This window comes from Mytilus californianus, unplaced genomic scaffold, assembly GCF_021869535.1.
Source record: "Mytilus californianus isolate M0D057914Y unplaced genomic scaffold, xbMytCali1.0.p SCAF_1, whole genome shotgun sequence".
NCBI lineage: Eukaryota > Metazoa > Mollusca > Bivalvia > Mytilida > Mytilidae > Mytilus > Mytilus californianus.
In genome coordinates this window covers 120,290,281-120,316,886 of record NW_026262581.1, presented here as the reverse complement: position 1 = coordinate 120,316,886, position 26,606 = coordinate 120,290,281, and the positions used below count along the sequence as shown (strand labels likewise).

At 31.3% G+C, this 26,606-nt stretch overlaps 1 protein-coding gene and 1 long non-coding RNA gene across 4 annotated transcripts in view; both read right to left on the bottom strand.

The window, feature by feature from the left end:
* Positions 1 to 2,823: 2,823 nt before the first annotated feature.
* Positions 2,824 to 26,606, bottom strand: part of LOC127732570 (inositol hexakisphosphate kinase 1-like) — a 48,357-nt gene continuing 24,574 nt past the window's right edge. For 2 of the 3 annotated variants that reach the window (XM_052241644.1, XM_052241636.1), the window contains exons 2-6: positions 26,335 to 26,554; positions 23,038 to 23,230; positions 21,376 to 21,557; positions 14,380 to 14,555; positions 2,824 to 10,490 (exon numbers count right to left, since the gene is read on the bottom strand). In XM_052241644.1, coding sequence (XP_052097604.1) covers positions 9,990 to 10,490; positions 14,380 to 14,555; positions 21,376 to 21,557; positions 23,038 to 23,230; positions 26,335 to 26,518 — 1,236 coding nt within the window. In that variant the 5' untranslated portion in view covers positions 26,519 to 26,554 and the 3' untranslated portion in view covers positions 2,824 to 9,989. The remainder of the gene's footprint in view (positions 10,491 to 14,379; positions 14,556 to 21,375; positions 21,558 to 23,037; positions 23,231 to 26,334; positions 26,555 to 26,606) is intronic. The other variant, XR_007996316.1, reaches the window with a different exon arrangement.
* The window catches only part of LOC127732688 (uncharacterized), a 41,940-nt gene continuing 18,157 nt past the window's right edge, over positions 2,824 to 26,606 (bottom strand). The window contains exon 2 of the long non-coding RNA XR_007996387.1: positions 2,824 to 8,213. This is a non-coding gene — a long non-coding RNA (uncharacterized LOC127732688). The remainder of the gene's footprint in view (positions 8,214 to 26,606) is intronic.

Genomic DNA, 26,606 nt, shown 5'->3' with positions numbered 1-26,606 from the left:
TCAAGTTTGCCGCAGCTTTAAATTTAGATTGTGATTAAATTATTGACACATCTTAGGTTTTTGACACAGAATGAATGTGGTAAAAAAACTAAAAAAATTGAAATTGGACTATACCTATTATGGTCCAATATCCAAAATCTCAATAAACGGTTAGATTCAGCATATCCAAGTAACCATGAATTTTATTATTAATTTATTAATTGACAATATTAGCTAAGTTTTTAAAGGGGTTCGCTTCATCAAAAAAAAAATATATATGTATAGCGTTCTGAAAATTAATTTATATAGAATAACAAAAAACAAACCAAGAATTTCTTCAAAATTAAAAAAAAAATGAAATAACAATTTCCAGCATACCATTCATCATTAATGCAATGTCTTAAAAAATCTATAAAACTTACCTTTATTTTTTTCCGAAGTATCTAATAAATTGCATACTATATTTATACATAATTTCTTCTCTAAAATTAGAATTTGATGCTGTATCTATTTTTAACTATGAATCAACTTACAATTTCTATAAATTGTGCACTTCATATTACAATCACTCACAAGTATGGACACAACATTCAAGCTTGATACAGCTCTAAATTTGGATAATCCCCTTTTCCCCGAATGTGACCTACCGTATAAGACTTATTACCGGGTTTGTACTAACATGAGCAACACGACGGGTGCCACATGTGGAGCAGGATCTGCTTACCCTTCCGGAGCACCTGAGATTACCCCCAGTTTTTGGTGGGGTTCGTGTTGCTCAGTCTTTAGTTTTCTATGTTTTGTTTTGTGTACTGTTGTTTGTCTGTTTGTCTGTTTGTCTGTTGGTCTTTTTCTTTTTTTAGCCATGGCGTTTTCAGTTTATTTTCTACTTCTGAGTTTGAATGTCCCTTTGGTATCTTTCGCCTCTCTTTTTACACAGCATAGGTTTCTGACACAGAATTAATGTCATAGAACTTTAAAATTTGAAATTGGACATTAGCCTATCCAGAATCTAAAAACACGGTTAGATTCAGCATATCAAAGAACCTCAAAAATTCAAGACTTTAAATTAAACCCCATTGAAATTGGTCAAGAAATAAGCAATTTATGCAAAGTATTGGAAAAGTATTGTGTTTGGCCCCTAATTCCTATGGCCATAACCCCCAAAATCAATCACAACCTTCCCATTTTGGTATAGAACCTTGTGGTACAATTACATAGAGATCCATAGACTCTAATTTGGCATTAAAATTAAAAAGATCATATCATAGAGAACATGTGTACTAAGTTTCAAGCTGATTGGACTTCAACTTCATCAAAAACTACCTTGACCAAAAACTTTAACCTGAAAAACTTTAACCTGAAGCGGGACAGACGGACGGACGAACAGAACGAAAAACATAATGCCCATAAATGGAGCATAAAAATAAGTAAAAATGACGTTCTATTGTATTATTTAATTATTTATATTTCAGTTTGCATTTGACATGAAGATATGTAGGGAGCTGTCAAAAGAACAAGTGTCTAGAAAATGAACAGCAACAGCAGTTTACATAAAACCTCGAAAATCCATTAGAATATACAATCAAGATAAACAAACGTGAGGGAATTGTAAGAACTCAAAACAGGACAAGACCGTGCTTTTGCAGGGTTAGCGTCTCCTGCAATGCAAATGCCATTAAATTCCAGACTCAGTCGAAAATGTCTCGATAATCAATTAGACACAATCGGTAAATTGAAAGATCAGAAGACTAGTTTAGTGTCCTAAACTTGTGTGGTGTCGATATCGGCATTCTTCCTCGTAACCCTGCTAGAGGTGTTTTTAGGTGAGGAGCAGACCGGTGTTAACCCGACGTATCGCTTGAAAGATGTAAACGTCATACGATGTGGCAGAGGGTATACCAATATTTGACCAATCTTTGACAGTTATTACTAATGTTGGGAGATCTGAAATCGTAACGTTTGTCATAGATCATGGTCTGTAGTCGTCAATCTGCATCGATTTTAAGGTAGCAATATAGATGTCAAGCAGACCTCTATTTTCCATTAGAATCCTTAATGTCAAGTTGACTGGGATATATAAGATGCAAGCCACAGCTGAAATGTGAATTACTGAGTGACAGGACATCGTTAATTGATTTTAAACTAAAGAACTGAGCAAGCTACTTTCTCTTTTTGTCATTGAAAAGGTTTTTTCATGTTTCAGCTAAAAAAGGTTGGTATTTCTAACACCTGCTCCAGATTATACTGTAAAATGTCAAGTAGCTTCTGTGGTCTTGTTAGCAAAAACAGATGTCGAGATATAATGGTTGCAGGGACTACTGTAAAATGAATTGTCCTGAGTTGACTTCTATAGCTGCTAGTTCTAATGGTCAATGTACATGTCCATAATTATCAGCTTTCATCTGCCCTTGACGTAATTTAACCAAGACCTTCATAATGAAATATTCCCTTAAAATGTCCTTATTTAGAGAAAACGAATAAAAAGCCTGGTAACATGATGTTTACTGATATATAAGATGCAAGCCATAACTGAAATGTGAATTACTGAATGACAGGAAATCGTTAATTGATCATAAACTAAAGAACTGGGCAAGCTACCTTCTTTTTTTTTACAAAGTCCTTCATAATGAAATATTCCTTTTAAATGTCCTTATTTAAAGAAAATGTATAAAAAGCCTAGTAACATGATGTTTACAGCCAGGCTAACTGCCTCCTATCTGCCCTTTGTGGGTTTACTTCCTGTCGTCAATTAGTTTTATTAAATTACCTAGGCAATATCTCTGACTATCTAACAAATGATGATTTGTACTGGTGTAAATGTACTGAATAAAATACAGACAACCGTCATGAAAATATTTCTTTATTCTGGAACAGTCTTCATCTTAATAATTTAACAATTAAAATAATGCAACATGTAAAAGAGACAAAAATGGTTATAACAATACACAAAACAATAAATAAAGACAATATGTAACAAAATCATTTGAATACAAATCATCAACTTCTTGTGTGAAATGGAATCTAATTATCAGTTTACAGCTGAGATACTATGTCACATGAAAGGATAGACTTTTTACTTTCTTCATTCAAAGTGAAACCTTTAAAGTTAGTAAACCTACAATTTAGCAGCCATTCAAATTCTAAAGGAAAGCTGTTAATAACTGGTGACATTCCTATTTTTTGTTTTGAATTAACAAAATTTTTTGTTTTGAATTAACAAAATGAATATCTTTGAAATAAAAGCAAAAATTACACATATTTTTTTAGTGATGTTTATATCCTTGCTATGACAAGAAATTGATACAAAAAAGATAACCAATTAATTCCTTTAACTTGACTTTATTAAATACCATGAAACATGTAGGTTTATAGTTTTAAAAAACGAAGTTGGGATGACTTTTAGACTTTTTTAACATAGTTCTTAACAAAATCGATTCCTCTTAAATAAATTATCAAGGTCATTCAACACTTTTATCAAGACTGAGATCAAAATATTTTGGTAACAGAGGCAACATTACTTTAAATGACAATTAGAAATAAAAACTATGTACACATTCAGCATTTAGTGGATGCATTTGTTTTATCTGTAAATTATTCACAATTTTACATTTAATCACTGATAAATGGGTAATATTCCATTGCTAAATATTGAGAACTATTGTATCCACAGGCTGAACAAAAAATCTTTTATATTATCTTTATAGATGTTATTTGCAAAGTGTGATCAGGGCATGTCTATTTTTCAAAACCTACCAGCCGCCCTAAGAAAAGACATAATATAAATTTAAAATATGCCATTTTTTAACATCAAAATCAAACTACACGTAATTATACAATGTGTTGAATTGCACAAAAAAAATTAATTTGGACATACATATGACTAGAGATCAAATGCCCCCCAAAAAAATCCTATCATGTTGATTTTCAATGGATTTTCCTGAAGAAAAATATATATGACTGTTTTTTTTCTAAAATCAGACAATCAAAACCTACCAGCAACTGGACATACACAAAAAGAGCTGTAACATTTTCATGTTATCTACAAGGTATAGTTTCATTACACACAACACCATATCTCCCTATATATAGGATACTACTGTTAACCAGGAAAAGAATTTCAAGACAGTAAACCAGTAATACACCATATACTGTCTGTGGTGTACAGTATATTGCTACTGATTCCTGCTTGTAGTTCTGTCACAGTAAATGGTTCTGTCGTTAAACAGCAAGGATCTAGATTATAGTGATTTCTAGAAAAAAGGTGAATATAATATTAATACAAGCAAGCAAGGCAGTGTTTCTAAATTTATGCACCCATAAAAAAAATTAAACTAATATGACTCAAAACCCAATATTACATTAAACAAACCGAAAGACTTCCTTCTGAACCTCTCTTATTGACGGAATAACCAAATACATACATGAAACGAAGCCTTGCCTTACATACATTTTACTTTGAAAATTTAAATAATGGTAAATACATTGTAATAAACTATCCTAAAAAAAGTAAAAACAATCTTAAGATTGGAATATTGTTTTACTTTAATGGTCAGTGTGAACCTTACAGATTTAGTAACATATATGATAATAATAATATAAGTTCCTCTTTACAATCTAGTTAGTTTGTCTTTGAGAAAAAAACAAATTCACAACATCAAAATAAAATTCACAAAGAAACAAAAAATATAACTTTTTCTATTACTAATGAGTGACTGGACAGTCAACAACAATTAACAATATTTTTTACATTAATCATTGTCAATTTGTGTTGCTAAGTCAACATTTAATATGGCGAATTAAACATTGTTTATTTTGCCTATTTGAGGTATTACACTTCATAGAAGTTGCTGCAATAATCCATATATAACATGAATAATCTGGATCATAAATATACAAAACTTTTTTCATAATATTACTAGCTGCATCAATAGCTGAAATAGTCAGTGATAAGTATGACATTGTCCTTTAAAGTAATGTTTCTCTATTAGTATAGACTGCATTTTATATATGTATACATTAAATGCTCATTTTTATTTTTTTAAGTGGGAGGCAGCCTTTTAAAGTAACCAGTAAAAGGCATATTAGAAGAAACCTACTTTCAAAAAGTAAAAATATACACTACAATGAAAAAAATGGACACACCTATAACTTCTTCATGTTTAAAAATGGAAATAAAGTACCTAAACTTGAGAGAATTGGAATGTAATCCCGTCTTTTTGGTCTGTTGTTATTTCACAAAAACATGCCAGTCTATTGAGATGGCAATTGTCCAATTATCTGTGCTTTAACACTGATGATATAATTCAAGCCAGCTAGAAGTTAAAATATCCCTCCAGAGTCAAGTTGTTTTCCTTGTTCACATCAGCGTTGTAGGTTTTTTTGTGGGTATTTTTTCTGTCCTCTTAGGAATTCAGTGTTTATAGCTGGAAAAGTTCCTCATGAAGCTTAATTGGGAAAAAATATTCTAAAAACATCAAATTTAGAATGCTTGATTTTGTTAAAACTCACTAGAGTTAGGATTAGTAGATAACTTTTAGTCACAAAACTAATAAAATCCTTATATACAATTATTCTGACTTAAGTATCAGTTAATCTTGTAACGTTTTTTGCCTACTTCTATCTCTGGGGTTTTACTTTGTTTCAAAATGCTGCCCTTTAACTTTATCGTGGTGCTGTATTTATCTACACAGACACATCCAGAAATCATTTGTTTTAGACACACAGATGGATGAATGGAAGGACAGACAGACAGACATAGAGATTACTATATGACTCTGAAATTTTTCGAGGAGCCTAAAAATTAAACAACAATAGAAGTGAAGTTGAAATGATACAGTTTCTAACATTTCATGTAATTTCCTAATAATAAATGCACAAGGTAAATATTCCACTTCAATGCCTCTTTGAATGAAATTACAATAAAAACATAACATGATATAAAGTTAACAATATTATATTCATCCAAATCCAATCACAACTTTGTCAATATGCACAAATAAAGAACATGAAATATATATGACACAAATAAAATCTTAATTCAAACAATCCATTTTACAGAACATTCATATAACTAAACATACAAGGAAAAAATGCTATGGTAAGGAGTGAAATTCTTAAATTAGCAAGTTCCTAAGTTTGTAAACAAGAATGCACATGCTGTAATGTATCCACTTCTTCACGCTGATTATTATGAAATTTCATGCTGAGATCATTAAACTCATTATAGGCATCAGATTTACTTAACCTAATCAATGATCCATGAAAGTGAGGGAACACCATTTAAGATAGACATGTACACCTAACCATCATTCTACAACACTGAATGAAGTTAACCTTTTACTCAATAGTATGTGAGAAACATTACTAATCACAAAATATTAACATTGACAAACGAACCATGAAAATGAGGTCAAAGTCAGATAAACTCCATCACAAACATATATACACTAGCATTTTGGGAGAATACGACTAAATCACAAAAACTTAACATACATTGATCATCAAACCATGAAATCAGGTAAAGATCAGGTGAACACTTTCTAACTGACTTTTATGCTTTGCAATGATTCTTAACACCAAACAGCTGTCCCATTACTCATAATAATTGAATTATCTCTTCAAACTCTGTAAATCTTATCATAAAAGAAGCCTTCCACAAATGTTTATTCTGAAAGTATATAGTTATTTCATGTACAGATATGACTAAATAATTTTATATAAACCTGAAATAAAGCAATTTAAAGCTAAAATTATTTTTTTCATATATTTTATATCTTCTCAAAGCTTATAATAATATTAAATATTTCACCCAGGGGTTTTAAATCTGTTTTTACAATTTCTTGTACCTAATTCCTTTTTTAAATACAAGATTTAAATACAGTTATGGAACTCACATTAGCAATATCTATCCTATCCAACTTCACCATTATAATAAAATGCTCCGCTGGGGCGCAGCTTGATACGACCGCAGAGGTCGAACCCTGAACAGTTGGGGCAAGTATGGACACAACATTCAAGCTTGATACAGCACTGAATTTGGATTGTAATTAAATATTTGACACAGCATAGGTTTCTCACACAGAATGAAAGTGGTCTTAGAACTTAAAAATTTTTATTTACCTATTCAAACCATATCATTATTATTTGCTTTTATATATAAATCAGAAATAACCAATTTAAAATGGAAAATTTTAAAGAAAAAAAATGAAAAAAAAAAATCCCCCCCCCAATTTTTTGAACCCCCTTATGATTCATCACCCCCAAACTCCATCCCAGCTTTCCCTTTGTGGTATGGTACCTTGCAGTACAATTTCAGAGAGATCCATACACTTGAACACAAGTTATTGTCTGGAAACTAGAAAAATGCTTGTTTTTTGGCCCCTTTTTGGCCCCAAATTCCTAAACATTTAGGGCAATTACCCCCAAACTCACACCCAGCTTTCCCTTTGTGATATGGAACCTTGAAGTACAATTTCATAAAGATTCATACACTTACACACAAGTTATTGTCCTGAAACTAGAAAAATGCTTGTTTTTTTGCCCTTTTATAGCCCCTAATTACTAAAATTTTGAGGGAATTACCCCCAAAATCAATCCCAGCCTTCCCTTTGTGGTATGGTACCTTGCAGTACAATTTCAGAGAGATCCATACATTTCAACACAAGTTATTGTCTGGAAACTAGAAAAATGCTTATTTTTTGGCCCCTTTTTTGGCCCCTTATTCCTAAATTTTTTGGGCAATTACCCCCAAACTCAATTCCAGCTTTCCCTTTGTGATATGGAACCTTGTAGTACAATTTCATAAAGATCCATACACTTACACACAAGTTATTGTCATGAAACTAGAAAAATGCTTGTTTTTTGCCCCTTTTTTGCCCCTAACTCCTAAAATTTGGAGGCAATTACCCCCGAAATCAATCCCAGCATTCCCTTTGTGATATGGAACCTTGTGATACAATGTCAGAGAGATCCATAGACTTACACACAAGTTATTGTCATGAAACTAGAAAAATGCTTGTTTTTTGCCCCTTTTTGGCCCCTAATTCCTAAAATTTGGAGGCAATTACCCCAAAAATCAATCCCAGCATTCCCTTTGTGATATGGAACCTTGTGGTACAATGTCAGAGAGATCCATACACTTACACACAAGTTATGTCTGGAAGTTACAAAAATGCTTATTTTTGGCCCCTAATTCCTTAACAGTGGGTACCATAACCCCCAAAATCAATCCCCACCTTCCTTTTGTGTTATTGAACCTTATGGTAAAATTTCATTGAGATCCATATACTTAAACTAAAGTTAGAGTGCGAAAACTAATGTGTCTTCGGACGACGACGACGACTACGACACCAACGTCATACCAATATACGACCACAAAATTTTTTTTGCGGTCGTATAAAAACTGATGTTCAAGATGCAGGGGCATTTAGCATTTGATAGTACAAAAGATAAAAACTAAAACAACAAGAGTTTCAATGTCCACAGTGTTGCACATATTTTATCTGTCCAATAAATATCTTATGTAATGCAATTTCCAATATAATAAATATTTCCAAGGGCATGACTCTTTCAAAATCATTTGATCAGCACTTATTTTCAAAATTGTCCAAGCCATTGCTGATTTAAACCTTTGATATACATTTGATAAAAATTTGGCAAAAATTGTACACTTGAGAGCACTTACAATCAGTCAGGGGTACTACTTGTACAAGTAATTTTTATTTACTGAAGAAGTAAATATTAATACTTATATAAGTAAATTTGTAGGATATTTATAAAGTGTATTTTATTTACTTGTACAGGTAAAAAAAAAAATGGGCTTAGTTATGTCCCTTAGACATTCAGATTTTTACTTATACAAGTAAAAAGTCATCCTATCTTCTTTTCTTGAATTCTTAGGACTTCTTTGCCCTAATAGAATTTTTGTTTGTCTGTCCATTGCAGATGTCTTTACTAATCATTTAAGTGTAATTTCAAATGAAAATTTGTCTGTTATCATTAGAACACTGCTCATTTCCAAGCCCCCAAGGTGCAATTTTTGAAGGCCTTGCACAATCAGTTTCTTTATTGAATTAATGAGATGAAACATTGAACTCTAATAAAAAATTATGAGCTAACCTGAGAAAAATTGTTAAAGGCATGTCTTTACATCTCAAAACTTGAGAATTTTTGTGGGATTGTAAAAAAATTTACTTATACAAGTAAATTTTTGAGAAAATTAAGGGGAGATTATTCAAACATTATAATTAACTTATATAAGTTTATTTTATTTACTTCTTCAAGTAAATAAAGATTACTTGTACAAGTAGTACCCCTGACTGACAATGCAATTTTCAATATAATTAAATTTCCAAGGGGCATAAATTTAAAAAATTATTTATCGGCACTGACTTTCTTACTTGTCCTAGACATTGATAATATGAAAATATGATCTAAGTTTCATAAAAATGCAGCAAGAATTGTACACATGAGAGCGCTACCCGAGACATTGCTGATACAAACCTATGATATAAGTTTTATAAAAATCTGTTAAGAATTGCACATGTGAGAGCACTGACAAGACCAGATGGATGGAGGGGTGGACACACGGTATTTTTATGTCCCAGCAATGAACTGCACAGGGGGCAAACAAAGGGAAGAGAAGTGTAACTGTTTATGAGAAACCTGCAATATGTAACTATTTAAAAAAAAAAGCATTTTTTTAACTAAAAATATAATTTGTAACTCATAATCAATTCAGGATAACTTGCGATCAATTCTATTGGTAAGATTTACTGTTTAATAGATGTATCAAATTAGATGAAGAAAAAAAAAGAAGATTGAAGGAAAAAGTTGCCTAATTTCCAATCACTTTGCAATTCTTTCTACTTAAGCCGTTTAGTATTGATAAATGTAGGAATACACAATTATGTTGTGGACTTCCACAGTGTAAAAATTTACTGTAGTTTACTATATTAAAACTTAGAAAATATAACAATTTAAACATTCTACAATACAAGAACTATATAAAGTTATTTTTTTATCTCTGTAAACAAGTCAATAAGATGTCTAAGACCAAAAAGGTATCCTGAATCAGGCCCATTATGTACTGTTTTGTCATCCTGTATACCTATATGTGTACTATGAGCAAAGTCAATCATTCTGATATCTATTTTACAGTTGTCTGGTCTATGACATTGCTTTTCTCCCTTTTGATTATTGTCACAATTGCAATTACCTCCCTTAGTTGGTCCATTAGTTGATGAACTCTGACCTTTGTCATTATCATTCTGAGAACAGTGTCCTTCATACATAAGCAGTAAAGAACTTGAGTAAAAACGGAATGTATCTTGCTCAGTTAGAATACGAGACAATTTTTGGAGTTGACTAATAATACCATCTATAACATCTGTACGAAGTTCATAACCATTATGTAGAAACTGGTGCAGTGTTTGTTTAAATCCTTCTAATGTTAAAGATCTCCCATAATACTTATTATGGCAAATATATTTCCCTGTTTTGGCTTGGTAAACCTACAAAAGAAGGATGAGTAAATACAAATTGATGGAACTCTTAAGCTTTAGCAATCCTACTAAGTGAGGAGTTAAAAGAATAATTGTTGAGAAGGAATTATGAATATAAGATGTATACTCCCATATGTAGAATGCTCAAGTTTTGCAATGAACCCCTAAAATAATATTTATATAAAGTAGAAAATAAAAGGAGAATCTGTCTATAGGACACAGATACCTCCACTTGTAAATATGCAAGAGTCAATGTACTAATAACAGGCTATTTTTTGAACTTGGAATAATTTTTAATTATGGAATTTGCATAATTTCATGTGTTTGAAATTTTTGATAAATTCCATGTTTATTAAGTATTATTATGTTTTGAGCGGTGCATAACACTTTCCACACAATGTATTTTGTATAGATAGTGTTGTGTGCGGCACAGTACATTCTTTTGAAAATGTGCTATCTTCTTTGTAATAGAAAGTGTTGTGCGCAGCACAGAACATTATAATACAGAATAAACATTGAATTCATTAAAAATTTCAAGCACAAGAAATAATGCAAATTCCATAATTAAAAATAATTCCAAGTTCAAATAATAGCCTGTTTAATTCAAACCTATTGACATTTTGTTTTCTTTAAAACTTAATGACATTTGTTTTTGTATGTTGTAATTAAAGATTGCTCAGGGGTTTGAGTGCTGTCATTGTTCAATAACAAAAGAAATGGGGTAACTCTAAAACTGAAAGTGACTTCACCCAAATTTGAATTTAATTTGTGTTTGGTGGTAATAAGCATTGTGTATATGTTTTGTAACATTTGGTTAAGGCAAAGTAAAGTTACAGTGCAGAAACAGCAATTTTATCCATTTATAAAGAGACATAACTCAAGAACAGTGAAAGTGATGCAACCCTATTTTTAAATTTATCTGTGTTTGATTGTAATAGACATTGTGAATAAGATTCATAATATTTGGTTGAGGCAAGGTAAAGTAAGACTTTAGAAACAGCAAATTCAGAAATTTTCCCATTTATAAAGGGACATAACTCAGGAACAGTGAAAGTTACACGTCCAAATCTGAAATTAATCTGTGTTTGGTGGCAAAAAGCACTGTTTTTAAGTTTCATGGTTGAAGCTAACTTAAGTTAGAAAACTGAAACAAATTTTAGAACATACAAGAGTAAACCTTAATGCCCCTTTGCCTAGTGCAAAAAAAACGATCAATTGCACGGACACATAAATAACCATATATATAATATATTAAATATCAAGACAATTAACGTCAATAGATGCATTGAAAAAAACAAATTTCTTGTTAGAGGGGTCTAAATACAGAACAAACAACATTTTCCAAAAGACCAAAAAAGTGAAAAGTATATTTTAACAAAACGCATTTGACTAACCGGTCGAACAACTGATGTTCTTAAACCCTGCTGACTGCCATTCACGATTGCCAAATAAATTGATCACGAGATGTAACATGGATCTTAATTATTAATTTAATACCAAACAGAAAACAATAAACTTGCAGAGAAGATGGTATACCGCAAACATGACGTGCAAAAATTTGTACACCATATCCCGCTTATGACAATTATATATATATATATATATAATTTGTCTAAATAACAACCCAACAATGTTAGATTTTTTCCTGCAAATTTTTTGTTCTTCCCTGGCCAGGATTCGAACTCATGCTACTGAGATATTGTAGCACCAAATTGCCTATTTGTAAGATCCTCTATGATAGATAATTCAGCTGATCTGTAATATTCCATCTTCATGCCTTATATATCATGTACTGTGTTACGACTCTAGATAAAAACTGATGAGGAAAAGTAACACCCGGCCACCAAAAGCTTGATTTTTGGTCGAGTGGTCTAGCGCGTCGGGCATAGTGCAAGGTGATTTGGTGCCACGATATCTCAGTAGCATGAGTTCGAATCCAGGCCAGGGAAGAACAAAAAAATTGCTTCAGCAAATTTACAGATCTAACATTGTTGGGCTGTTATTTAGACGAAATATGTATACAGAATGTGTTTTCAGCCTTGTATCATCATCACTGGTGATCTGATGGATAAAATCTGTCGTAGAGTTGTCACTGGTTCAGATGTACTTATATACAGATAGACAGGTTGTAGGTATTCCTATGGGCACTAATTGCGCCCCTTTAATAGCAGACTTGTTTTTGTACTGTTATGAATCACAGTTTATAACCAAACTTTGTAAAGACCCGTCTAAATTGCATTTAATTGATAAATTCAACAACACTTACCGTTATCTTAATGATATTTTTTCGTTAAATAATCAAGAATTTTCTCAATATACTGCCGAAATTTACCCAAAGGAACTTACTTTAAATAAATCAAATTTAAACGATAACAACTGTCCTTTCCTAGATTTAGATATTTGGGTTTTACACGGGAAACTCCACACTAAAATTTACGACAAAAGGGACGATTTTTCGTTCCCTATTGTTAATTTTCCCTTTTTGGATGGTGATGTTCCTTTGGCACCATCTTACGGTGTTTATATTTCACAACTCGTTCACTATGCCCGTGTCTGTTGTGACGTTTTTGATTTTAACGAACGTAATCTATGTATTACTGGAAAATTATTAAGCCAGGGATTTCGTTACCACAAATTACTTAAAACCTTTACTAAATTCTTCCACAGATATAAAGATTTGGTCTTGAAGTTTGGTTGTACCTGTAGAAAACTTATTTAAAACGGGATTGCACATCCTCATTTTTACGGCAATATTGTTTACCGTGCCCGGAAAATTTAGAAACGATCCTGGTAAACTTATCAAACCTTTAAATAAACTTATTCTAAAAGGTTACCAATTCTACACTGTAATTAGATCATTAAATATTGTTTTTATTGGTACTGATATTGATTTTGTTATCAGTAAATTAAAAGCAACCTAAATATTATTGTTATATACATATACACATTCATGGATCTACAATCTGTCGATACCTGTATCTTGGCATTGCACAAGGTCATGTTTTTATCTGACAGTTTATGACTTCTTTACACTAAATCCATTAGATGTTGGATGTGTACGGATTGATAATTTAGTCTTAGATGCATGATTTTTTTTATTAGTTGCTAGTGGCTTAGAACTAGCTGTCAGTAACTGCGAGTACTCTCAGATCTGTACTTAGTGTCTTTTTGTTGTTTGAATGTACAAGTACCCGGCCACGTCCACTTGTATTTGTAGTATTTGTATTTTTATCCATCTGATGAGTTAAGCCTCTTTCAACTGATTTTTATAGTTCGTTCTTATGTTGTACTGTTACACCACTGTCCCAGGTTAGGGGGAGGGTTGGGATCCCGCTTACATGTTTAACCCCGCCACATTCTGTATGTATGTGCCTGTCCCAAGTCAGGAGCCTGTAATTCAGTGGTTGTCGTTTGTTTATGTGTTACATATTTGTTTTTCGTTCATTTTTTGTACATAAATTAGGCCGTTAAGTTTTCTCGTTTGAATTGTTTTACATTGTCATTTCGGGGCCTTTTATAGCTAACTGTGCGGTATGGGCTTTCCCCATTGTTGAAGGCTGTACAGTGACCTATAGTTGTTAATTTTTGTGTCATTTGGTCTCTTGTGGAGAGTTGTCTCATTGGCAATCATACCACATCTTCTTTTTTATAAGGCAGAGTCTAAAACAAATGTCATGTCGAAATAAGTAGACTCTCACATTTATAACATCATTTCGGGGCCTTTTATAGCTGTCACTGCAGTATGGTTTTGCTCATTGTTGAAGCTGTATCTTGACCTATAGTTGTGAAAACTTCTACGTCATTTGGTCTCTGGTGGAGAGTTGTCTCATTGGTAATCATACTACATCTTCTAATTCTAATAATGTATTTAGATTTTACTGATAAATGTATCACTAACCTGCATCCCACAAAGTCTACTGCCAATTATACTTGAGGTAGATGTCTGACATTTTTTCATAAACCTTTGTTTTTTCTCCTCTGTAGCATCATCACCATGTTGTCGTGTTCCCATCTTCATGTCTAATACACACGGGTTCTGAAATTTTTCTGCTACATTTTCCAACAGTATAAATTCTGAACATTGTTAAGAACAAATATTAAAAGAATTTCTTTCAGTATACAACAGATATTTAAACTTTAGTTTTTAGCAGTGATTTTTTTTTACTTATGGAAATTTAAAATACCATAATTCCTAGTGTTTTTGAGATAGGCAGTCAAAACAAAAATGTAAGTTTCATGCTTATTTTACAGACACTAATTAACTTGCATTTACATTGTATATAAAAATCCCTTACTTTTTAAAGTTGAATTAAAAAAAATACAAAAATTCATTAAACAGGATAATATGTGCTTCTGTTGGCCATCTTTTTAAAAAATCAAATTTAAACAACTGGCACCACATGAAGAATTTTTTAAAACAATGACTTGTGTTGGGTTCATAATGGATAAGCAATTTAAAAGAGAGTGAAAATATTGTTGTCTTCAGCACATGCCTTATAGCCATCATTCAGAAACTTATCAACCAGGGGGGAGAGCACGTAAACATTCCTATTCAAAAATACTAATAATATTAATTGTACTGAAAATCAAACACTTCAAAGATTTAGTTAGTGCAAGAATAAGTAAAAAACAAAGGTGGTATCCAGGCAACAACAGTGCCATTACAGACAAGATCACCTGAGGTAATAACTCCCTCCTTTATCCTTTACTATTCATTATGTTGGGTATAAAAAATGAATAAAATTTTGTCCCAATTTAAATGTGTCGGTTCTTTAATGTAAATTAAATGAAATTTCCCATCAAATGTACAGAATGAAAAATATACACCTATTTGAACCATTTATCTATTTACAAAGCTGATATTGGTAGTAGACAATACAAACTAATTCGTTTATCTTCTATATTGCTCTGACATTTAAACCTGGAGGACACACAGCCTTATTACATAACAATATTGAAGAGGATTCTTTGACATTTCAATCAGACTTGCATGACTTTTAACTATTAATGATTATATCAAAACTGATAATTCTTAACCTCATTACTCAATTTATTGTACATTTTGAATCCTTCATAAGCGATAGGAAAATGGATTCTAGGAAAATCATCTCTGTAATTTTCAGTGCAGTTGCAAGAACATAATGTTTCCCTCATTGCATCTGCAATATGGTTGACTTTACATACGTAGTATTATATAATTTAGAGGATAGTTAAAAGACTGGGTAGTTGTCTATAAGATCTGTTAGAAATAAACATCATGTTAACCTACTATACAGCAGGATTTGACAAACTGCAATATGTCTCATCAGAATTACTGATTTTGATTTAATAATATGTAACATTATGTTGAAAGTCTTTTGAGTGCATGTGAAAATTTAAAAGAGAATTTCAAACATGTAAAACTTTCCAATATTTTACTTGATTAAAAAGATAATTCAACCACTGATTAAAATGTTGAATCAAAAAATCATTAAAACAGTCAAGGTCAGATGTAATTGTGGCCCTGTAGTCAAAGAGACAAAATATTCTGTAAAAATGTTTCCAGACCAGTATGGAAAAACAGGCCATCTATGCATCCCACAAAGAACACAGATTACCTTATCAATGTTTATGAAACAAATGGAAGAGACAGGCTTACTTAACATCCAAAGAAGATAACAGATGGCCCAGTATAAAGGTTTCAAGACAAAGATTGAAGAAACAGGCTAATTGTACATCACAGGAAGTGGAGGAGAAACAGGAAGATAATAGATGGCTCTGTGTGAATGTTCAAGACAAGTGGAGGAGAAACAGGAAGATAATAGATGGCTCTGTGTGAATGTTCAAGACAAGTGGAGAAGAAACAGGAAGATAATAGATGGCTCTGTATGAATGTTCAAGACAAGTGGAGAAGAAACAGGAAGATAAAAGATGGCCCTGTATGAATGTTCAAGACAAGTGGAGAAGAAACAGGAAGATAATAGATGGCTCTGTGTGAATGTTCAAGTCAAGTGAAGAAGAAACAGGAAGATAATAGATGGCTCTGTGTGAAATTTCAAGACAAGTGGAGAAGAAACAGGAAGATAAAAGATGGCCCTGTGTGAATGTTCAAGACAAGTGGAGGAGAAACAGGAAGATAATAGATGGCCCTGTATGAATATTCAAGACAAAGACAGAAGAAACAGGAAGGTTATTGACGGCCCTGTGTGAATGTTCAAGACAAAGAGAGAAGAAACAGGCTAATCTGAATGCCTTTAAAATATAATTATACAATGTATCATGTCTATCAGGTTAAATTGCATTTCTATTAACAAACACATGTAATTTAGATATTTAAATGACTATTACACTGGACACTGGTGAGTTCATGTTATTTTTATCAATGAAACAAAAGGTATGAAAGGTTCATTCTGTCAGTTCTTACTTTTTCACGAAATACCGTAATACAGAGATTTTTTACAATATCAAAATACATTGTATTGCATTATTCAGAAATTTGAGAAACTTTTATAGATCTTTGGTTTTTATTCTTAGAAAAAGTTTTTATTAGAGGGATAACATTGAAGTATACTGTAAATTCAGAAATTATTGCGATGTTTTTATTATTGCGAAAAATGCGACTGGGTTATAATCGCAATAATTTGAACTTGCATTTTGAAATTTTTTATATGAATTAAACAGGATTTTTCTCAATATCGCAAAAATTAAAATCGCATTTTAGTCTAAAATGACAAAATCGCAATAATAAATGCACGCAATAATTTCTGAATTTACAGTATATGCAATGTAAAAAGCTTATGTGTCTCAACAGAAAACAGCATCCTTCAGTATTGTTAAGCTGTTGTCATTCAAATCTAACCTTAAGAAAAAGCACTGAGTAAATAAAGTCAAAATATGACCGATCTGCCTATTTTTGCACATAAAAAGTCATTTGATCATTTTAAAGCTGGATTTGTCTCCCCCACAAAATCTTGTCAGGACTATAATTGAAAGGTATTTATATATTATAAGTATCCATAACTGATTACTCTAGATCAATCAGTCATGACCACAATCAAACTAGTGTTAGATTATTCAGTATACTAAACACTGTATTAATCAGAATTGGAATTATTCTTAATTATCTAGATTTTGTAATTATTTCCTAAAGTAAAAAATCTTCTGTGCACATAACAAATTTAAATTCTATTCACTGAACAGAGTAAAATGTCTAACAGAACATACATTATTCATATTATTTGTCAAATGAAACACTCTTTGCACAACAAAAACATTTTAATTAAATTTATGTGCATTGCACAGGAGTTTTAATCTGTATTTTGGCTTCAAAGTAAAAGGTAAAATTTCATAACTGAAAATATTTCTAGTTCTTAATGATACATTCTATGTGTTTTTAAATGAATACAATGGGTACATTTCCACCTGAGATAAGGGATGAAATCCTATATTATAATAGACACTAGAGGTCTTAATTTACACTATTTACATATCATACCACTTATATCTGGTTATTACCCCAATTTACAGAAACACTGAAGGTCAGTACATAGTACCTACTAGTTATATCAGGGTAAAAGTGGTATGTTTACCTGTAGTTAAACTGCTTATTGTTCAACGTTAAGTACATGTACTAAGGTCTTTCCTTTATTCAATCAAGCAATTAACCAATAGTTAGAAAGAGGTAATTACCTTACATACTATTAATCCTAATGTCAGTACAATTGTATATTACAATCATACATGTACTAGATTAGATGTGTACTTTTAGTCTTAAAGATTTTGTAGAGAGATTCCTAATACTAACTATTATCAAATTTACAACAATATACAAAATATTATTAGATTTAAATTTAAAATTAAATATAAAAAGTGTTGTCATCTACAAGTTTTCTTTGATACTAAATCTTTATATATTTAAATGATGATATTGTAAATTGTTAACATTGTCATATGTTTATAACCATGATAACTGGTCCTAAATATTCAAAATTTTATTCTAAAATAATTTCAATATTTTTTTTCTATTTCAATATCTATATGCACATCTTTACTTTTCCACATCAGAAACTCCTAAGTAAGATACAATATTAAATGCATTTAAAGTACATAAACTGAAATATTGATATAAAATTAACAGTAAATGAAGGATGACTAGCAGGCGATAGACTTGGACACAACTCCTACTTAAAATGATATACTTTTGTCAACTTCAACCCACCTACATTCTTATTACAGCATTTGAAATTTGTTAACAGCATGCTTAATAAATTTTTGATGATAAAAAACAGTTATTGGCAATGCATCAGTGCAACAAGTCTAAAGTTCTATATCAGATTAGCATTAAAACATAATAAAGCAGATACTCTTTTAACGTAATATTAAAATCAAATCAAATACAGAGTAAAAATTGAAAGCCAGTTATAAGATGTACTTAAGCAATTTAATCAGATCAAACAATTCTCAGCTATTTAAAGATCAAGCTAAATCAAAATAAAAAGGAATATAAAATAGTTTTTAAATTGAAGAAAAAACAGTCATACCTTATTTATATAAAAATAAGGGGATGTGGTATGATTACCAATGAGACAACTATCCACCAAAGTTCAAATAAAGTGGATGTAAGCAATTATAGGCAACCATACGGCCTTCAACAGTGAGAAAACCCCATAACATACAGTTGGCTATAAAAGGCCCTGACATGAAAAATATCTTGTTTATGTTGAAACAGCCAACACTGCAAAACAAGGTTTCAATTATTTTGATTTTGTATATAGGACTGTCAAAGTATGTGTTAAGCTTTTATATCATTCACTAAGTAAATAGTTTTACTTTCAGTTTCAGCTTTTCTGCATAAGGATATTTAAGCAGCTGCTATTATAAAAATAAGGAGACGTGATATGATTGCCAATGAGACAACCATCCATCAAAGTTAAAATAAAGTGGATGTAAGCAATTATAGGCAACCGTACGGCTTCAACAATGAGAAAAGCCCATACCTTATCGTCAGCTATAAAAGGCCCTGACATGAAAAATATGAAACAGTTCAAAGTTTGTTTCTATATGCAGTTTTCTGGCCAGTGATATCACCTAACGAGTGAAAAGGCTGACATCATGTCCAGCAGCTGACGTATTTCTAAAAACAGAGAGAATCTGGTTATTATAATCCCTTACATTGTTTGGATCCCTACAAAAGTGTTTACATGTTTTGCAAGCTTATTGATAGGAACAACTGTAAGTTATTACTTTAGGTCAGTAAAAATATGGAGGTGCGAGTGGTATGATTGCCAATTAGATCACTACCATTGAAGAACAAAAGATAATTACAGGTAGCCATAAGACCTTAAACAATTAGCAAAACCCATACTGTATAGCAAGCTATAAAACCCCCATGTGAAACAGTTAAAAGAAAACTAATGACTAGATTTATACAACAACAGTTATCTGTTTATCCTGTTCTTATGTATGTTTATAATGATGGTGTTGTTATGTATGTTTATAATGATGGTGTTGTTATGTATGTTTATAATGATGGTGTTGCTATGTTTTGAAAGTTTGAGCTTACAATGTTAGCTTAAAGTCAGTGCCTGTCATTCCTGTTTTACTACTATAATATGTCAGTGGACAAGTGTAAGACAATATTCTTAACGTCTGTTAACTATCATATTAAAGATTTATGAAGGTTTCTACTTAAGGCAATCAAATTGTGTAATCACTTTGTCAGATAGATTACCACTAATTTCCTGACATAATACTCCAATATAATCAATAATGTTTATATTCTTAGTTTCAAATCTCTTCTATATAAGGTTTAATCAATGTATAATTATATATAATGAAGAAATAACTTTCAATAACAGTGACTTTCATATATGCATCCCCTATTTATACTGCTGTAGATAAATACAATGTCATACATTAACTCCATAGAGGTTAAATAAAGGTCAACAGGGGTAAAAATTAATTAATAATTTACTAAAACAGATCAATATTGTTATTTGTCAGATATACTTTTTAAAACTTGTTTGTAGCAGCTTTAATTAAAATAACCTGATAAATGCATCGACTTTTTACTGTTTCTATTAATGTGTTAACTGAAAGGCTCCTCACATTTTGCATACAAAAGACCTCAAGAGATCCACAGCAGTTCATATGGTTATAATACCTACACTGAATTCAGTTCAGTGACAGAATGAACAACGGACTGCCCTGACAAAGGGAAATAAGAGGGCTTAGAAACAGTTAGTCTTTGCAAAGAGCAAATTAATCATCAAAAAGTCATTAATCCATTTAAAGAATCATTTCTTTTCAAATGAAAGTAAACTTGTTCTTGATATTCCACACTTCCAAACCTTTGCTTTCATTAGAAATGGTATCAAAGTACAACTAGTTTTTAAACAAAAATTCTTGCCTTGTGATTCTAAGTGGATACCTGAAATGCATATATATAACAGAGGCTTATAAAAAATTAACTTTGATATATTTTACCAAGCTGGTATAAAAATCTTCTTGGAAACCCTAAGTAGGGTATCAGTACAAAGCAGAGTTTTGATGGCCATACGGTGACCTATAGTTGTTAGTTTCTGTGTCATTTGGTCTCTTGTGGAGAGTTGTCTCATTGGCAATCATACCACATCTTCTTTTTTATATTCATATTTATATCAAATTAACATGTTCTAGTCCTGATATTTATGTAATATTTGACACTGGATTTAAATACCACACTATCAACAACAGCATTTGTATGTGCATTCATCATCCTGTCCTTTTTTAGATTATAAAAATCAAGAAATATGACCATAATAAAAACAGTTGATAATTTTGATTATTACAAAATTGAAACTTAAAATTATTCAGCTTTCATAGGTTTATAATGGTTTCAACACTGGAAATGATATATATTCACAGAAAAGGATACTGCATTTTCTACTATCTTTATCTATCTTCTTCATCTGAGAAATTAATCTTTTCTGACATTTAACACTCCACGGATTAACTCCTGATGTTTTCCCTGACTTTCCTGGATCCACAGCATGGAATATAGTATTTGTCTGGGTACTAACTTCTACACTACCACTACGTAATAGACGGATACTTGCACTAAAATAAACCGACACACATATATAATATGAGTTATCTATAGGTTATCATATAGTTTACGTTGAAATAAAGCATATTGTACATCATGTCAATTGTTGATTTAATCTTTTCTATGGAATGCTAAAGAAATCACACTTACTATATGTGAACAAGATCAACAAGAAGCTCACTGGAGTCTGCAACACATTATCTTTTTCACCTCAGTATCATTAATATTGCTGGCTTGCTGAATTCACATGACTAAAATCTCTTGATCATTTAATACTTCTTAGCCGTAATATGTTTCCTATTTTCCAATCTTACAAGATCTCTTGTATAACTACAGTACACAAAAGTTATCAACCCAAGATCACAACATAAGGTCAGTATGCCTGACATTCAGCATTTTTTAGTGGACTTTTTACATGGATCAATGCAAAGTTCAAGGTACATTTTGGGTATTATGCGGGTCTTCAAAATTCACCATAGTACAATGATTCAACATTTGATTCTTACGATTGGAGAAATTTAAAAGAAAACTTATTTAATTTTAGAACCAATTGAAACCAATTTGTTTATGTTATCCTTCTTTTTCATTTGCAGCTGTCAATTGTTGTTTGCTGTACATAAGGTTTCAAATACTTTGTGTATATTACAGAATGTTACAGCTATTAACCAAATATCAATGTAAGATATATATCTTCTAAGGATTCTTTCTACCTTATATTAGTTTTGAACTGGTTAAGCAGTTGACAAGATTCTATAAAATTTAGCCAATGAAATCAGCATTTTTGACAAACTAGTAAACATCAAACCAATTAAACTAGGAACAACCAATCAGAAACGTACTAAGCTGATCAACATAGTCAAACTGTAATAGAAGGAGTTATTGATAGAAACAGAATGTCAAGTGATATCAACAGCTGACAACTACAGAGAGTAAATACAACAGCTGACAACTAAAGAGAGTAAATACAACAGGTGACAACTACAGAAAGTAAATACAGCAGCTGACAACTACAGAGAGTAAATACAACAGCTGACAGAGAGTAAATACAACAGCTGACAGAGAGTAAATACAACAGCTGACAGAGAGTAAATACAACTGCTGACAGAGAGTAAATACAACAGCTGACAACGAGTAAATACAAACGCTGACAACTACAGAGAGTAAATACAACAGCTGACAGAGAGTAAATACAACAGCTGACAACTACAGAGTTTAAATACAACAGCTGACAACTACAGAGAGTAAATACAACATATCGAGTTAACTAGCTGTTATGGCTGCTCTAAAGCTGTAAGAAAAAATTCACCTTTTTGGTTTTCTATTCAATTATTGCATGTGATAGATAAATAAGGAAACATTGATTTTAATTTGTCTGTTTACCTGAATGATTACTTTTAAAAGTAAACTTCCTCTAAGGCAGTCATTTAATATCAATACATGAGTGTACTATTTGAGAGAGCAACGTCAGGTATACAATGTTACAATACATACCTTGTATCAGGGTCACTATCTTTTTTCTTCTTATCTCTTAGTATAACAGGAATATCCTGGTCACTACTACTGGACTCTGGAGAAGACCGACAACTTGATACTGGGGATTTCTTGTGATCCGAGGTATCTGAGGGGTAACCCATATATGTAATATAACCATCACTATCCTCTTGTAACTTCACTTCTATTAAACCTGCAAATATAGATAGTAAAGCAGAAGCCATAAGTATGACCTTATATACCAATCTTTTATCAAATAAGACCAAAAACCATGTCTTGGCCAATAACACAAGTTTCTGTGCCATAAAGATTAAAAATTCTTAAGAATAAGAATTTGGTCAATTGTCAGGTATAACCAATCAAAAAACATGAATATGGTTGTTTTCATTGTACAATGATTTAAGAACCCTCTCAGACCAAAATCATTTCATAGCATTGAAGCCAGACATAAGTAAATATTGCAAGATTTTATGTTGTGTAGGGTTTGTATTTCTTTTTGGTAGATATCTGAACATAGTTCAAACACATATTCAATTTTAAACAGCAATTGACTTGAACATCATTTATAAAAAATATTAAAAAATTAACATAATCTTAAGTTAGTTATAAACCATAGCCTTGCATTTACGTTTGATGTGGTGATCATTAAGGGCATACGATACAGTTACAGGGGAGGTAATGACGTTGCAAACGTAAATTGTTATTTTCGCGACGTCAAACTGTGACTTATCGGGAAAAGATGCAGTTTTCGACTGATTTTCATCATTCAAACTGATTTAACTTGAAAACGATTTCATGGACCCCTCTTTTTTAAAATGGCATTTGGTTTGAATACGTAAGAAGATTATGTGTACCAATTTTCACGAAAAAGTCAATAGTGCAATTTTTTTTAATTTGATAAATATACAGCAAAAAATTACGTTTTTTTTCTACATTCATGAACATTTGATAAATATGAGTTATTTCTAAAAATAAAATGTACAAATTTATAGAACATTTATATAAAACAGAAATTACAAATAATTTAACAAAAAACAGCTTGTGTTTATCTTTTAAAACAAACAAGTTATGTATTTCTGTCGAAAGGAAAAATACGTCCACAAATCCGAATTTTGAGGAAATATCTGAAATTTCAACCTCAATTTACTCAAAAAGTAGCACATGATGGTATATTTTTTATTACATATTTGATTTAATCAGGTAAAAAATAGCCAGGCCTATATGTAAATTTTCATCAAAATTTCATTATGGGATCAAAACTGTATTGTATGCCCTTAAGGTTTGTTTTTGATGAAAACTGTTGCATCATTGTATGAAAAGACTAACAGAACACCATTATTTTTCACTTAAAATGAAAAAGTTACACTGCATTGGACCAAAGTTTGAATAATGTTACAGCCGATTTCATTGAGTGTGTAGGCAAAGGTAATTTCTTTGGTTAGCTTGCTTGTTAGCTGAACCTTGAAGTCATTACTAGGTCAGGTATACTACCCTCCTTTCCAAGTAGCTGTCGGACTAGTCTACTCTCAAAGGAGGGTAGTTAACCTAACCTAACAATGACTCCAAGGTTCAGCTATCAAGCAAGCTAACCAAAGATATCACCTTTGCCTACACACTCAATGAAATTGGCTGTAAAGGTTACAGATTACAAAAGCTAGATACCCTCTCCTGCTCTAATAATAGCATGTTAAAAAGAAGAGACATTGAATATAAACAGCATCCTGTATAATGTAAGATACAAATGTAACCAATGAACCATGACATGTAAGCAATACCCTACTTCTAATCTTAAATGCTGTTGATGTTATCCTTAATGAAGTTTCATGGTGACACCATATTAACATCATATTAAATTACCTTTACTGTGATTTATAAGCCATCATATTCGATCATGCTATCATTTTGGCAGTTATCTTTTTCTTAAAATTTTCACATACATAATGTACATCTATATGTACTGATGGGTGAAATGTTATGTTAATATCATATCATAAACCTAGTTAACCAAATTCTTCACCAGCATATACATTTTGCTATATTCAATAATTAAATTGAAATAAAGTTTAAGTAGTTTACTTGAATTGTAAAGTATGACGTTTCGTGTTGACATCATGTTAACTATTCAACATACTATTTTAATCTAATTCTATCTGTTTATGTCCACTTCATTTGGTCCCTGCTGGATAGTTTTATCATTGGAAATTATACCACATCTCCTTATTTATATATATTAACCTCAATCTTAAACATAAAAATCATGACCTTTAAACAATAAAATTTGATGTCATATCGTCCTTTCAACAAATGTTTTATATATCAAAATCTTAATTTCAATTCAATGTTGAACCTTCATATATGACATCATACTAATTTCACAAGAAGTTATTTTAAAACTTTTAAACTAAAATGGTAGAGGGAGGACATAGACACATAATTTCTCCTTAATTTGGAACTGTCTAATAATAAAATTCTATTTTCAAGTTAAATTTATAAATTTGTTATCCATCATACAATAACCATGTTTTATGAAGCACCACCTAAATGTTAACACACTATGCATTACTGAAACATGTAAAAAGTAAAATCACAAAAATACTGAACTCCGAAGAAAATTAAAACAGGAAAGTCCCTATTCAAATGGCAAAATCAAAAAGCTCAAACACATCAAACGAATGGATAACAACTGTCATATTCCTGACTTGGTACAGGCATTTTCTTATGTAGAAAATGGTGGATTGAACCTGGATTTATAGCTAGCTAAACCTCTCACTTGTATGACAGTCGCATCAAATTCCATTATATTGACAACGATGCGTGAACAAAACAAACAGACAATAGTTATATAGTATGTCATGCCTATGTATTTCAAACAGCATATACTGTAAATTCAGGAATTATTGCTTGCATTTATTATTGCAATTTTTGAAGAATGGACAAAAATGCGAGATTAATTATTGCGATTGCAGGAAAATCTGTATACAGATACATGTATAAGATATCAGAATGCAAGTTCTTATTATTGCGATATTCAACCAGTCGCATTATTCGCATTAATAAAAACCTCGCAATAATTTCTGAATTTACAGTATGTTAAATTGTTGTAGAAACATTTGCTTCTGTAGAATTTTCTCCCCATGCACATCATTGTTTTAGAGACCTTTATGTTTATGCCTTTCTCCTTTATATATTAGTTTTTTTCACAAACTTCAATGAGAAAATAAATGCATATATTCTAGTGTAGTAAATTCCAGTCACATGAACTAGTATTTGATTTAAAAATTTGCACAAAATACATACCTCTATATTCAGGTGTAAATTCTTTAAGACTTTTAGGCATGTTGAGATAGAAATAGTGCTCCCTTGGATTCAGTGGTTTACATAACGTTGTATCATTAAAGCTCATCACACTAGTGCTGCCACCAACCTGGTGGCTAAACGGCTGTAACTGTACTGGATCCATCACATTATTAACTTCTGGCATAGTGATATTGTGTATAGCCTGGTATTATGATTTAATCTAAAAAATAAACATGTACAGGGTATAGAACATAAATAACATCCTTGATCTA